Genomic DNA, 16,087 nt, shown 5'->3' on the forward strand with positions numbered 1-16,087 from the left:
TGGCCTCCCCTTTTACATCTCAGCAAACGTTAAAAACCGAATACGATAACAACACCGAGAGTGACTCATGTCACCCACCGCTAATGGGTTTTCGATACAGTATCCTAAATTCATTTTAAACCGGTACTATAATAGTATCCTATTAAGTCTTTTATTTTATTTAATCGCGTATACCTCCTGCATGTTCTTTTACCACAATGCTCCCCAAAAAAAGAGATTTCGCAATACGTGCAACTTCGTTAAAAAGGACATTGAAATTATTTAACGGTAAAACTGTTTTATTTCCTTTATTGCTAGAACACAATCTTATTATGTAACAATCACTTGTCTTAAATCTTTTCACCTTATACTTGTCGTAAATCTTTCCACCATATTTTCGTAAATCTGCATATAACCCTAAATACTTGTCGTAAATCTTTTCACCTTATTGTATCACGTGTTGCCGTTCAAGTTAGATATTCAAAGATCACTTATGGACTCTACAAATGTAGTGACATCATTTTCAATTGGGACCGCCATAAATGATTTAACATCTAAGTTTTAAGCTCGGGGTTTACACTGCTGACCTCTTCCCTATTACACATTTAGGCCCTGTTCTCCTTCACTGAACTCAGCTGGAGCTAAACAACATTAAATTTAACTTCACTGAACTGAACTAAGCTGAACTGAAATGAACTTAATTGAACACAACTGATCTGAACTGAACTGAAATGTATTGAACTAAACTCCAGCTGAACTGAACTTAACCGAACTTAATAGATCTCAGGTGAACTGAAATGTACTGAATTGAACTTAACTGAACTGAACTCAGCTGAAATGAACCTCACAGAACTGAAATGAAGCTTTCATAACGGAAGGAAATTAGGAGTTGCACTGAACTTAGCTTTTGTTACACTGAACTGTACTGAACTGAACTAAACTGAAATAAAATGAATATTTTATAACAGAAGGAAGTTAGGATGAGAACTGAATTGAACCGAATAAAACTTATCTGAAGATCACAGTAGAATTGAACTGTACTGAAATGAAGTGAACTGACATAAAATGAATATTTTATAACAGAAGGAAGTTAGGATGAGAACTGAACTGAACCGAATAAAACTGATCTGAAGTTGAACACAATACAATTGAACTCAGGTGAATTGAATTAAACACAACTGAACTGAATTTCAACGGAAGAGAACAGACCCTAACTTGTTCTTTGATGACGGGGCATACTATTAATCCTTTCTTTCTTGTACATTACCTTAAACTAATTTCACCTGTTGCGCCTGTAATTCCAAACATTAATTAACCTATCCGTCTATCTATCTATAACCATATCTAACTTAGTTATTTGTGTGTAATTTGTTTTAAGGAAATAATCAACTAGTTTATTTCCGATTATCAATAACAATCTCAATTCGGATGTGCATTGAGACACACGAGTGCACAAATAAAGCGGAGGGAGAATTTAGTAATTAGTGTCGAGGAAGGATTGTTTATACGTTCATTGCATTTCTTGACTATGGATTTAACATTTTTAAGCCCTTTCACGATACATCTTTGACATTGTGAGGATCTCATTTTTGCTTATCATTTTTTATGTAATGTTTGTAATGTATGCTATTTAAAATTTTTTTTTTATTAAATGAAATAATGTGGGGTCTTACACCCTATATATATACCAATGGATGCCTCGCACATTCTTTGCTCATCTCCCTGAGGTCCGTATTATTACACCCCAATTTTCCTAATTTTCCTTTCTTATTTTTCAACCACCACCTCCCTCGACACATCCAGCGCCATGCCTAGGCGTGCAATCACTAATTGCTACACTCCCGCACTATTGTTCTTTGATCCCCCGTCTGGCCTCACCTCGGAGTTGGATTTTACTCAATATGAGTACCTATTTGTCAACGATGAAGGTGAAATATTGGCTTCGTTGTCAATTGAAACCTTGTGTGATCTTATTCTTAATCCGAAAACCAAAGATCACGACCTACTAAATTGTTTGCACATGCGTGAGGAGGGGACAAACAATCCTCCTCGACTCGCACATTTCCCTAGCATGTTTGATGCTTACCCCATACGACCTGAGTTTGAAGTCTTCTTGAAATGGTGCTTAGGTACCTTACCCCTTTCCTCATTTAACCCTCTAAACGCAAAACCTGCTTTGCATGTGTTAGATCCTAGACCCGTGATTAACGTAGCTGATCCGATTTGGGAATTAGATTACACTTCACTGAGGTTGTGTGTTGGTTGTTACACCGATGCATTCAAGGTTTTTAAAATCCCCCCTTTCCCTCATATTCTTCATTTAAGGGTGGGATTTATTGATTCTGATCACTTTGTCCCTAGGTATCACTATGTCGATTTTAGCCCTTTCCAGATTGGAAAAGGTAAACACCTCACTGCTTCACCTAGAGAGCTAATACCACCTAATTCTGTTGTTTGTTGCTGGAATGTCAGAGGCCTTGGTAGACCTTCCTTAATTGAAAATTTTGAGGCATTATATGAACATCATAAGCCCATTGTTGTGGTATTGTTGGAGACTAGACATGGGTATAGCAACACAGCTGATCTTGTGAACCAGTTGCCTGGGAGTTACAGCTTTGGGTACTCGATGCCTACATATGGACTTTGCGGTGGCGTTGTGTACCTCTGGCAGAGTGAATTGGTTGCAGCAGATGATAAACGTCTTCCATCGTCTCCCTTTAAAGCCGATGTTTACTTCAAGGTAACATACAAACCTTATCTTTAAATTTAATCAAAGTCTGAGTGAAATAAGCTAAATTATGTGAGTGATTACAGGGGCATTTGAAGTCTAGGAAACGACTGTTTGCATGAAGCTGTTGCGGGTCGGGTTTGCAGCTGGTTGCGGGTCGGGTTTGCAGCTGGTTGCGGGTTATCAAATACAATGTTTGACCATGCTAATTATGTTATGTAGTATTTTAGGATGTTTGCAATATGTACAAGTTTGAATAAATAAGATTAATGTACTCTTAATCCAATTTTAATTAAATTAAAAGTCTACATACTTGTTGCACATCATACTTCCAGTACAAATTTCCAGGTGCTACAAATTATTGGTATTACTACTACGTATTTCAGTACTCAAAAACCCAGAAACGATTAAAAAACCAAATTATAACAAGCGTTAAAATGATTGCCCTAGCAAGTTCATAGCCCTTTGTTAACTCGGATCTCATTGTGCGAATGTCAAGTAACAATTCCTCATTCTGTAAGACCAGCTGTTGGATGCTCTTCTCTAACAGTTCAATTCGCACCTGGGTCATGGAGTTGTCATCTACCCATTTGAAGAAACCACAATCTCTAGATCTATCCTGTAGTCAAATGCAAAATGCATTGTTTCAATCACATAGCGAGTAATGGTTGTTATCATTAAGGATTAAAAGGCCGCAATTATACCTGCCAGAATGGACAACCGAGAAAGCTTCTTCCACTATTCAGACCCCTACGCACAGTAGACATCTTAGCCGGGATCCCATGTCTACATTCGACGTGGTTTGAGCTGCTATCTGCCGAATTTGATCGAGAAGAATCCATACCTAGCTACGGGGTATTGAAATGTTACCAACCTTCTATAAAAACGTTTCACCATATAAAGTGGATTTGGGCCTGATGACATTGGACTATGGCCTAACACACTTTGGGCCCATGTATGATTTAATTGGGAATTTCATAACAATTAGCTAGCACTAAGGCCAATTTCACTTAAAAATTGTGATAGTGACCAAAGATTATACCAAATTCAGCCAATATGTTCTATATTAATTAAGCGTCATCAAGTCATCTAAGTAATTAATAGAGTATATAATTTTTGGGTGTTGTTTTTTTTTTTTAAACAATCAATTTTTGATTTTAATGTGTCTAATTCATCAGTGTAGGCGCTACTACTCTTTTCTTTAAATACGTACGTTAGAGCCAAATTTTTTGAGGGAGTTGAATTTTTTTCGAACTGAAATTTTTAGTTTTTCTAATGTCAGTCAAAAATTTTATGATCATGAATTTGACATTCATTATGGCGCTATATCAAATTGTGTTGTTTTTGACACTATTACAAAACCACATCAGTAGTTGTTTAAATAGCACATGTTATATACTTTATATTTATTACACATGTCGTTGTATGATAAGCCGATTATATTTAAATACCAGCTGTAACACAAATCGTCGTTAATATGGATATTTCATTTTATTAGGATGCACCTGTGAAACTTATTTTTATTTTTGAAACTTATTTTTATTCGTCCAAACACCGCTCTTCTAACAGTGATTCCTAATTTTAAGGGGTGATATTGGTAACAAAATTAGAGAAAACTAGTAGGGAATGGGTTTAAAAATACAGGTGTCACGGAGTGGTTAGTGGGACGTACTAGAACCAACTAATACACAAAAAAGTTGAAGCTAGTAATTGAGTAGTTGCAATGCTTTTTGGTTTTACATACTCTGCAGTTTTCGAATACACAGGGAAATATATTTGCTGAATTATGAACCTTTTTCATTGTGTTTTCAAACAACTATAACTACGGGTGGGGGTGAGGGGGGTTTCACACGAAAACTTATCAAGCGTGTTCTACAAGCTGTGAATGAGACTTAAACATGCCCGCCAATTTTGTGCAATTTATCTGTAATTAGTGGTTTTTTCAATTCTTAATTATGTACATGCTACACGTTATATATTTATGATTTTCTAAACCACATAAAAACCCAAAAAGGTGTAATATACACAAACACAACCAGTGGCTGATCCACGATTCCGGACCAGGGTTAGCACTAAACGCTACTAGAAACATTAAAGAGACGAAATACATCGTTATACACCTAAGAACTTGAAACTGAAGTTGTATTTAATTAGGATGGTAATAACTCATCAAGTTAAACCTAATAATAATTGAGATTTTGCATAATTAATTAAGATGATAATAACACATCAATTTATAATCAACTTTATTTAAATTTTTCTATGACGTAATCTTGTAGATAAACTTAGGCATGTACAACAAATTAGCTATATACATATAATATTCGTGTTAGAATCAAATAACATTAGTCATTTCATCTGATATTTACTAATTTTGTTCATGGACGAATTATCTACATATATTTATACATCGTACTATGTGAGAATTCATACTTATATCAAAATTAATGTTGCGTGACAAAAATTTACATGTAGTTATTTTTATGATATGTAATGTCAAGAACTTGTAAAGTAATTTGGAAAAGACCAACATTTAACGGGGAGTCCATTTTATTAAAACTATTTAGATGTCAAGTAATATGAAAATTATTTGTGGGGGGGGGGGGGAATAATAAATCATTGAAGGGGGATATTTTTTCGCAAAAATAAGAACATAAAGACTTATACTATACCAAAACCAAACTTTTGTGGTCCAAACCAAAAATATCAGTAGGGAAATTACCGGAAAAAATGTAAGGGGTGGGAATCGAAACGATGTCCACGGGCACTTCAAGGGAAGATTTAATGTCATGCTATGAACCACTGAAGCAACTTCCATATTCAGTTACGTTTTGCGTTGTATAATACTTATCACATTGCCTATTAAAAAAAACCATTGATGTGAATTACGTGGTCATTAGATTTATCACTGTACACCTTTTTTAAACATGGACTGATAATCTGGAATACCGCACCATAATCTATATCTTTTTTATGTTACAAATACATATAGGTCATATTTCAGGACGGGTGACATTACTGGTACAATCCACATATTTTTAACACATTTTAATTATAGGTTATCTATTTAACACATAATGAAAATAATAGGAACTCGATATTGAATATGGGTAAGTAATGTAGTACGATTAAATTTACTCCATCACCAGATTAGGTGTAAATCTTTCAATTCACACAACACCCCTTTAACTCTCCTAACCAAATATTTGCAGAAATTATGGTGGGGTTGTACGATTTCATTAACTTGTTGTAGCCTTTGAACAGTGAAACATGTATGGGTTGTGGTGATATGCATTAATGGTGTAGTTAAACTTCTTTTCAATCGTCTCCTCTTTTCATGAGGTCGAAAACTTGTAGCTGGTAATTTTTTGGAGTCTAAATATTTAGAACTGGTTTTACCCAATCCAATGTCCTCTACAAGAGAAGATTTTAAGGAGTAAAGTATGTGAGAGTACAACACACAATAAATATATTGCCTCACTCTTTGGTTTTTTTTTAAAAAAAAAAAAAAAAAAAATTAACTAATCCAATTGCACAACGAAGATACTTGAAATGTGACACAACTACATATAATTTTAAACGTAAAATAAAATTTTTCAAACTATCATGATTATCTTTTAGATAGTAAAGAAGTCAAGTTGAGTAGTTTACGTAATGTTGGTTATGTAAAGTATTTGTTTTACGTTCCTCACATTGTTTTTAATTAGTCCGGTTTATTGCGGATTTAATTATAATTTGAGCCAACGACAAACAAAAAACGTTAAAAATAGTTTTGCACTCGAGTATGTGAAGATATTCACCCAAAAATAACTGGAATTAATTTTCTCGTTGCTGGTAGTTATATAAAGAAGTTAATCAATCTTTTAACAAACTTTGTGGACTAATTCTTAATACGTGAACGTTATTGCAGTCTACAATGTAATCCATTCCATGCCACTTAAGCTATTTTTTGTTTCATCGTTAGACAATTTTGTATCAACCAAATGAAATATTCATAAGTTTGCAAATCTTATAATTACGATTATCCAACTACTGTGTTCGGATTTTGCAAAAAAATGTACTCTACAAATTGTCACAATGTGATTTGTTCGTCCAAAATGGCGTAAAAGAACTTAAAGTTTCCACCAATTACATTTTTTTGTTCTGCATACTAAGCCACTCTGACATTGACGTAACAGTCCGCCGCTAGTGTAGGTGGTATTAGAAGTTAGAGCCTCGCAATAAATAAGTTTGGTTGGGAACTTGTTCTTCAACTCAATTCACTTAGATTGACTTAGATTGACAACTTTAGCCTCATAACCTATTCTGCAATGCGCTAGAAGTACTTCGTGCATAGCAACACTCTTTTGGCCTTATTGGCTTGTTCAAGACGGGAGATAATGTTAGAGTATGTAGTCACTCAAGTGGAAGAACATACGCTTATATGTATACGAGTAACTGGCAATTTGGTAAAAATAAGATGACTAATTACGGTTTTTAATAGTAACATGATTACTTGTCATTTTTAATCAAATAACAACCCTAATTTGTGTGCCTTAATCTAATTTAAACTTTATGAAAATATTTAGAATAAGATTATATTTTCTCTTCGACACCACTTAATACGCACAAATTCATATTTCATGTAATCATGTTGAGGTGGTAGTTTAGCGTAAAGGTAATACAACAATTTGTTGTCCAAACTTGAGTTATTAATGGCTATAGCTTAACATTACTGTTGTTAACTTTTGTAAGTACACTTTAAAATGCACACTTGGGCCGTACCCACATCAACATTATGGCTAATTAGCTTTAGTTACCTAAAATTAATACAAAATATTACACTAAAAGTCATATTAATGTCATACGTGTATGTATGCATATGGAGTACGGGTGTTTTCCAAAGTGATGTCACTCCATTTATGAGTATTCTTCTAACTCACTAGAGAAGGCTTACAAATACAAGGGTGTTGCACACGAACGTAAGAGTGTAGTCAACCCTTCCTAGGGTAGTTTTTTTTATCTATAAAAGGCATTCATTGCTTCACTACATTTTCTCAGAGCAAATTCAACAAAAACCTCATTATAGAATTCAATCGTTTTAGTGTTCAACTCAAACCCAAACATGTCTCCTTCTAAAAAATCCGAAACCTCTGCCTCAACTTCCAAGAGGAGGGGTCGGAAACCTAGGATCCCTAGAGCCAACAGCCCACCACCTCGTCGTGACCTCCGTGCACTAGCAATCCTTGCAAGTGCAGCTGCTGTGCACGCTGGTCAAGGTGCTCTTGTGAATCAGCCACCCCAATTACCCCCAATTGTTCCTGATATTGTTCCTGGGAACGCTCTGAATGCGAATGCTATGGTCGAACAACACGATCTCAACATTCCACCACCCGAGGCCCTCGAGCAACAACATTTGCCAGAACAACTCCCTGCTGTTGATCCTTTGATGCAACCAGGTCCTGCTAGACTTGGGATCCCATTCTACTTCTCTATGCAACAGGCTCAAGGATTTGGAGGACTGCCAAACAATTTCAATGGCGGTGTTCCATCCTACAATATTAGGGTGAGGAGTACTAACTTGCATGATCATGGAGTAGCCTACTCTGTTGCTGCGAACGAGACAATGTTTCGGATTTATATGGACTACGCTGCACGCGTGGATCTTGGTGTAACACAAATCATCATCAAGCGCTTCGACGTTGTTGTGCCATCCATGGGGACTGCCTTCGGAGCGGGGATTCAAGATGGAGATGTTCTGTCAGTGGAGCCAGTGGTAACATATATTTGTTCCAATCTTAATTAGCAAATTATGGTTATTTTGTTTTGTCTGTAGATCTTATTATCCCCACGTAAATTATGCACTCTCCTAACTCACCTATTTGGCAAATAAATTCAGCCTCTCCATGTCCATTCTCAGATAATTAGAAATTATTTTTTGGTTTTATATTGGGTTAATTTAATTTGTCATATGCGTACTAGTTGTAGGAAAAAAACAAGGAAATACAATTATTAATCATTTTGAAATAGTAATCGAATAATCAAATATAACTTGAAACAAGGAGAAAATAAATAATCAAATAACTTTAAGAGTGTGTTGTTATTTTTACTTGGACTATAATTAAAAAACTGTCCTGGGGAATTAGATGTAATTGAAATTTTGTAAACGTGTTTCACGACTTGTGAATTTGTGTGAAACTAATTAGCAGAACAACCAATTTAATTGAATTTAAACAGTTATGCTTGTAACATTAATATATTTGCAAAAACAAAAGCTACAAGTTCTTGGACACATTCCTCTTACTAGCTCTAAAATATGTACGTGTGTCTCAGTGCTTGTTACATGAATGAAGTGAAGGATTTTGTTTATATTTCTGTAAGTTTGTACCTTTGTTCAGGTTTCTCATTCGATTTATTCTTCGCTTAATTTTATGTCTATTATGGTTATAAGTCTTTGTTCCCCTTAGATTTATTATGTAATATGTGCAGTAGTTGTACATGTGTTGTGTATCCGCGTTATTTGTGAGCAAATTAGTTTGACTTGGTTGTTGATGTAGTTGACTTTTTGCATGAGAAATTATGTAAAATTCATATATGGACTAATAGTTAGATGTTGTGTTTTTTAACTTATCAGAACATGGAGCATAACGTGGACACTCGTTTCAAGCACTTCACAGTTCAAGATCTTTCTGCTGCTCCAAGGGAGATTAAAGTCAACGCCCTACCTCATGCAACGTTGTACGGAGCTTATGAGATGTGGGGGGCTAAGTACAATGTTGATGTTGGAAACTTGGTTGGGTTTCACGAGAATGCAGTGATCACCAATCTCCACACCGTGACTGAGGCTGGAATAAAGAACCAAGACAGGCTTTACGTATTGCCAAACAACTGGAGGGAAGTTAGGGAAGTGTAGAGGTCGTAGGTAATGGTCCAAAAAAAACAGCTCAGTTTAAAGTACTCCCGTAGCATTGGTGTGTCAAGGACTTGTATGTCTTAATAGATTGTGTGTGTTGCCTTTTGTGTTAGAATATGTTGTTATGGTTTAAGACTATGTTTCGGCTATGCTTTTAATATTGGTTTGTAGTATGTTATGTTAGTGTGTGTTGAACTTTAGATGAAAGGTCTTCGTCGTATCAGTTATTAGGCCGTATCTGGTAGTATGTGGCAAGTTCCTATCCTTGGCTATCTGTAAAATATCTTAGTACTGTATTAAAGCTACCATATGCATGAGCTATATTGTTGGACTTGTTATGAAATATAATATTAGTATTAGTAATGGTTGTATTGTTTTCTAATAATATTGTTTAAGTAGCTTTCCGCATTTCATGGTCCACTCGTAAGTAACTAATAGTAGCACAAAATTTTCCCGATATAGTTCATCACCTATTTTACACATTGCACTTGATTCTCACGAAGACAGTTTGCAAGCGTAGGCAATATGTAATATGTTCCGTTTAACAGTAGCTGGTACAAGTAATTAGATGTAGGGAATTCATCATTGAGAAAAAAATTAATAGGGGACTTAAATCAAGACTATAAATAATGTGGCATTGATGCCCATGTAACCCATCAATATTTTCCACACACGAGTGATGCGTACCTTTGTGAAGTAAGTGTATCATTTGTAAATGGGTTTAACCCAGTAGGTAAATATCAAATATACAATTATGGTCTAGGGGTAGATTGTACTCCACAATGTTTCGGATATATGTTACACTAGACAAAGAGTCCTCAGTAACAAATTGTTGGTTTTACTTTTTGGAGATGCACTTAATCCTAGGTGGTCTAGGGAATTAATGCAACTCACCCACCCAAACCATGGCTCTATATAAGAACTCACACCATTCACCAATTCTGTATGTAACTGTTTTCTATAGAGTCAAGCAAAGTGTCATATAAAGAGAGAGAGATAAGTACATTAGCCGTATGTGTGAGGAACATGGCAAACACAACTTCTGTCAAGTCCAATATATTTTCCGGTCCTAGAGATCGTCTTATGGTACCTCTTAGCCTACAAACAGAAGATCCTTTATTTGGATCACCTGGTACATCCGTGGATCTTGATGAGTTGCTTATTGAGCAAATTAGGTCCATGGATACCTCTGAAGATGATAGTGACATAGACGAATGTGAGCTGTCACTAAGAAACCTGTTGTTGCTGCACCCACATTTGTCTCCAACACGTTCATGGAGGCAGCGTCAATTAGTACAGGAGGATATGTCTGAAGCTTATGGAGGTGCTGCAGGAGAAGATCTACGGGGTAGATTTGACAAAAACAAAAAATTTGATCTGAACTTGGCACCTTCATCCCCAGAAAGCAAGAAAGAGAAGAAGAGGTTCTTTGGATTATGTCGGTTTTTTAAGAAGGGTAAGAGGGAAAATAAGGTTAAAGGGCAACGATGGTGGAAGGCTAACCCATGGTTTATGGAGAGGGTATGTGGAGTTGCTAATGTCTTAAAAAATGGAGGGAATAGATCAAGTCAACCATAAGGATTACCCAAGTGTTGGTCCGAGAGACAAGTTTTAGGAGATAGCACAACCAGGATTAACAACTAGGTGTAGCTAGTAGTAAATGTATTTGCTTCGATTACTTAATGTAATCTCTTAGATTTACATTCTCGGTGGTCTATGTAAGTCTTACAACTTTCATATTATGTTTTTATATGTGTCATATGTCTTAGTAGTTGAACCCAAGGCCCAAACTCTATGACTTGTTGTCGAACTGGGCTCATATAACTTGGGCCTAGTCCTATATTTGTAAGCGAATTATGTCTTCATACTTGTGTTGTGTGATGTTTAAAATATGCATGATTTTTTATTTTGGACAATCAAATTAATAGGATAAAGCCCAAATGTTTTGTGATTGTCATATGGAGTCCAAGTCGAATTTTAAGTACATGAATACGATATCCAAGTTTCAAGCCTTTCAATGTGAGTATTTAGTTGAACAAATTCAGGTTAGCGTACAATCTTTGTAGGATTAAATAAAAATTGATGTTTTTAACTAAAGGGTAACTTACATCATATGGTAAACCATAAGGCCTTAGCCTTACTAGCGTTGTTCTGGATGTCAAAGTACAAGCTTACATACTTGAAACAGTGTAGCAGTCGTTTAGTATAACTCAATTACAAATTGATTTGGAACCTATTACATCCAATACCATAATCCGACAGTCGAGGAAGGTGACTTGTAGTGAATCAGAGTGTTTCCGAAATCCCTATGGAACAGTTTAGTAGGTTGTCCTCGTCATCCACACGCAACAATTGTGAACTTGAAAGTGTGTTGGTAACCTATGAAGAGCTATCATAGTTAAACGTAGGAGTGTATGGAATGAAACAAGGACAATTTATGGAGTCATAGAGAAGTTACCGTGGTTTGTCCATGTTTTGAAGGCAGACTCCCAAACGTGTCAGCTATCGTCTCGGACAAGTCAATGGAGCAGTCGACGAGGAGACTATCGTCTTGATTCAACCAGTCCAATTTACGGGATGAAGTGGGCTGACCAAGAGAAGAGTCTCGAAGTAAACTCTCAACATTAATCTACCCAGTACTGGTTGGAGGATGTTGGGGTATGGTGTACCTATGTAACCAAAATAGCTGTATGAAGGGGAGTGTACACGATATAAACCACATCGCAGTTAGGTATTGACCTTTGAAAGAATGCTGCACTTACCGCCTTACTCAGAGGAGTGCATGCCATTGTGTTGAGGTTACTTACTTCGATAGGACCTTTACATTGCTGAAACATTGGAATGAAAAAGGAATAATAAGAAACATCAGTATTAGTGCAAATGCACAGATAGTTGTTGAGCCTCAAGGGGAAACCTTACCTTTTTACGGGGATGTTTGTTACTTGGGTTGGCAATATTGGAAACGCAGCCTCTCTGTTGCACAAAGTAAAATCATAATAGGCTATACAATCAAATATATGTTGATCCATGTATTGGGTTATTACCTTCTTTGAATGAGTTGTCTTGATTGCCTTCCCGGCAGGGTTTTTGCGAGATGGAGGGTTAATCAAGGCATTTGCACCGCCCTTCTTCTGCTGAAATTTGTTTTAGCAACCAAAATTGGTGTATAACTATTTGGGAAGTATAAGTTCCAATCTCCAAAAATTTTAATTGCATTACCTTCTTTGACTTAGCTGTGTTGCTTGTTTTCCTCCCCGTTTGTTTGGCACTTTGAGGGGGAGTACTTATATTCACACCACCCATTGTTTTCTGCAAAAACACAGTTAGTAGTTAACATGTATGAACAACAGTTCCCTCGAGCTTTAATGTGTAATTTGTTACCTTCTTTGATGGAGGGCACTTTGTCTTCGTTGCCTTGTTGACAGTTTTCCCAGTCATTGTAGGGGGAATAGCTAGGTTCGGACCACCCGTTTTTTGCTGGGAACATAACAGCTAAAGTCAAGTTTTGGAGATACATGTATGCGGTTTCTTGGTGGCACCACAACTATCTAGGTAGTGAAGGTTAATATATTTACCTTCCTCGTAGAAGGTTGCTTGCTCGGCCTCTTGTAAACAATTTCAGATAGTCCCTTGTAACGTGTTGATTTTGGTCTCCCGCGACCTCTTTTCCTTTGCACTGGGTCTCGTATAAGACTGTCATACAAACCTCCATCTTCGATAAAACCTTCCCCTGAGTCAGCTGGTTGATCCCCTGGTGAGGTGGTCTGATTGCCACTAAGGCTATGATGAACTATTGGTGATCCATCATCTCGGTGAACGAGGGGAACAGTTTGATCTAATTTCCTCTTCTTGCATCCACTGAAAGTTGACTTTATTTCTTCCAACCTATCAAGAACAAGCCTTACTGTGACATCGTCCACCATCGCAGCCTCCTCACAAATTGGCTCAAAGGCGGACATCAAAGCCTTAAACCTTTTCACCTCGGCTGCCTTGTTTGGATCATGGTAAGAAGAGTGAATACGGGTATGCTTTCTCAGTATGTCCTTACGCCATCGACTCACAATGTACTTCTTGGGGACCTCTGTAACATGATTCAGATCAAGTATCCTAATGGTGTGCCTGCATATTATGCCATCAGTTTCAAATTTACGACAATCGCAGCAAACCAACTTAGTTTCTTTGTGAAATGTAGCGGAGTAAAGTCTTCGTCGGTCCGTTAAAACATCCTCACTCTTCCCTTCGGGAACTACCCAAACACGGTCTTCAATTACGTACTGAACTAGGGAGTCTGTCACCTTTGTCTCTTCACGTGGAACGCAATACATCATTCTTATGCATTCATTTTAAACCTCTTGGAACTTGGTGTCGGTGTATATTTTTTGAAATAGATTCTCCACATGGAAACCACTAACAACTCTTCTTATGTACTTAGAACACTTTGCATCAGCATCAACCTCGTCCCGAATCCGCTTCTTCAATGCATTTTCATATTTGCTTGGAAGTTCAAATAGTTTAGTGTTCCGGGTTAGAAACCCATCGAAGAAACTATTTATACTCTCAACGCGTTGTGTTGTCTTCATTCCCGCCCAAAAAAATTCTTTCATGAACGCAGGAATCCACATATGCCTCTCTTTATAAATACTATTCAACCACTCATTGCTTTGCAACTCGAATGTCCCAATAAATTCACTCCATCTATTCTCAAACTCTTGAATTGTACAACTTTCATAAACAATTCTCTTTAACAGGCTTTTGAAGTCTTTGTACCTATAATGCAGATAGCACCATTAATCAAGACCATATTAAATTTTACTACACCAAGTATTACATGTTTTTGTTTATGACAAAGGCCGAATTAGAACACTAACCTGTCGCATTTACCAAGCTTTTCCGGAATCTTTCTCATTATGTGCCAGATGCACCAACGGTGACGAGTACTCGGCATCACCTCCTCAAGGGGCTTGCGCATAGCAGCTGCTTGATCTGTCAGAATTGATTTCGGTGCTTTGTTATGCATACACTCCAACCAGTGCTTAAATACCCAACGAAAAGTATCACAATCTTCATGAGACACAAGTGCACATCCTAACAAAATAGATTATCCGTGGTGGTTAACACCGACAAAGTTTAAAAAAGGAAGATCGTACTCATTGGTCAAGTAGGTCCCATCAAAACATACCACGTCACCAAACTCCTCGTAGGCAGCACGACTACGTGCATCCACCCACAAGGCATCTTTTAACCTCCCTTCCTCATCTAGCCTTTGTGTATGATAAAAATTCACATCCCTAGATTGCATTTTTTGAAAAAAACTCATCATTGCAACAGAGTCGCCCCCCTCCATTTTCACCCTTCTGTTTTTATATACTTCATGTTGGAGGTCTTTAACTGTAAGAGCTACACTCCCAGTCTCATCCTCCTCAATGCCCATGCAACCATGAATTTGGGACACCGTTACCCCTTTATCGAAAAAAGTAAATAACTGCCTCCGAGCCATTGGTGTTAAGTGCTTCATTCTATACTCTTTCACAAGCCTTGCCAATGTAGGATTGGGAATATGATTTGAATGCTCCAACTCAACTCTCTTTATTTCCCACTGCCCATCATGATTAACACTTGCGTACACCATCGCTGTACAGTCACATTTCTTAGACCTTCTTTTTCTCCGACTCAAATCGGCCTCCCCCACAATCCCACCCACTACACCACCTGAACCACTCATTCCCATCGCCTTAGCCCTCTTCTTTGCTTCCCTTTGTGCCCTCATGTCAGGTTTACCATAACATTCACACCTCCACGTACAAGATATCCGCACTCTCTCCTCCCCTTTAGAATACGCACCTTGTACCCTGCTGACTCCAAATCCAATTACCTCAGCATATTCTTTGTAGTACAACTCAACATCTTCCCATGAATTAAACACCATCCAAATCTTCGGAGCTTCTAGAAAATTCTCAAGATTACTCTCAACAACGGTGTCTAATGTCCCAGCAGTTGTGTTTGGGGACATATATCCTGCCCCTTGATGATTGCGTGGCCTTTCCTCACCATCAACAACCGGAACACTAAAGTTGGCATCCTCACCATTTAAACCAACGTCGCCTAAGTTACCCTGTTCATTGTTCAACACCCTACACCTCACCCCGCTCCCCTTGTCTTGCACATATATAGCATTACAAGTTGCACCCGGAGTTTCTATGCCATTCTCCATCACCATCACAAGATTTTGAAACACCACCCACACCAAATCAATTGAAATCTACAATCATGGCAGAAGAAGCACTGATTACACACAGCTTTACTTAAAAACACAAACAAATACATAATCACCCACACCATAGTACCACGTATGACTCAATATGCACAATTAATTAAATCTCAAATTTAACTAAATTCAATCAGTTTAAATCGAACGAACGGAACGATATGATATGCAGAATAGATTGCAATATTGTTATTACTGCCTAATTCGCCCAAATAAATCCGCG

The 16,087-nt window shown here is 37.1% G+C and overlaps 1 protein-coding gene across 1 annotated transcript; it reads right to left on the reverse strand.

Annotated features, from left to right (window-relative positions):
• Positions 1-13,942: 13,942 nt before the first annotated feature.
• Positions 13,943-15,816, reverse strand: LOC145577728 (protein FAR-RED IMPAIRED RESPONSE 1-like). Its single transcript, XM_081635186.1, has 3 exons — positions 14,779-15,816; positions 14,468-14,631; positions 13,943-14,366 (listed from the first exon to the last, which is right to left on the reverse strand). The coding sequence occupies exons 1-3, from the start codon at positions 15,814-15,816 to the stop codon at positions 13,943-13,945; spliced, it is 1,626 nt and encodes a 541-aa protein (XP_081491312.1).
• Between the last annotated feature and the right edge of the window lie 271 nt (positions 15,817-16,087).

This window comes from Chenopodium album, chromosome 14, assembly GCF_948465745.1.
Source record: "Chenopodium album chromosome 14, dcCheAlbu1.1, whole genome shotgun sequence".
In the NCBI taxonomy this organism is placed as follows: Eukaryota; Viridiplantae; Streptophyta; class Magnoliopsida; order Caryophyllales; family Amaranthaceae; genus Chenopodium; species Chenopodium album.

Bases quoted from the DNA above. Each gene is read 5' to 3' on its own strand.
- LOC145577728 (XM_081635186.1), bottom strand. From the start codon at position 15,816: ATGGTGATGGAGAATGGCATAGAAACTCCGGGTGCAACTTGTAATGCT. The intron at 14,632-14,778 runs GTATGTTTTGAT...TGGGTATTTAAG, and splicing joins ACGAGGAGTTTGGTGACGTG to CACTGGTTGGAGTGTATGCA. The intron at 14,367-14,467 runs GTTAGTGTTCTA...TCTGCATTATAG, and splicing joins AAGCTTGGTAAATGCGACAG to GTACAAAGACTTCAAAAGCC.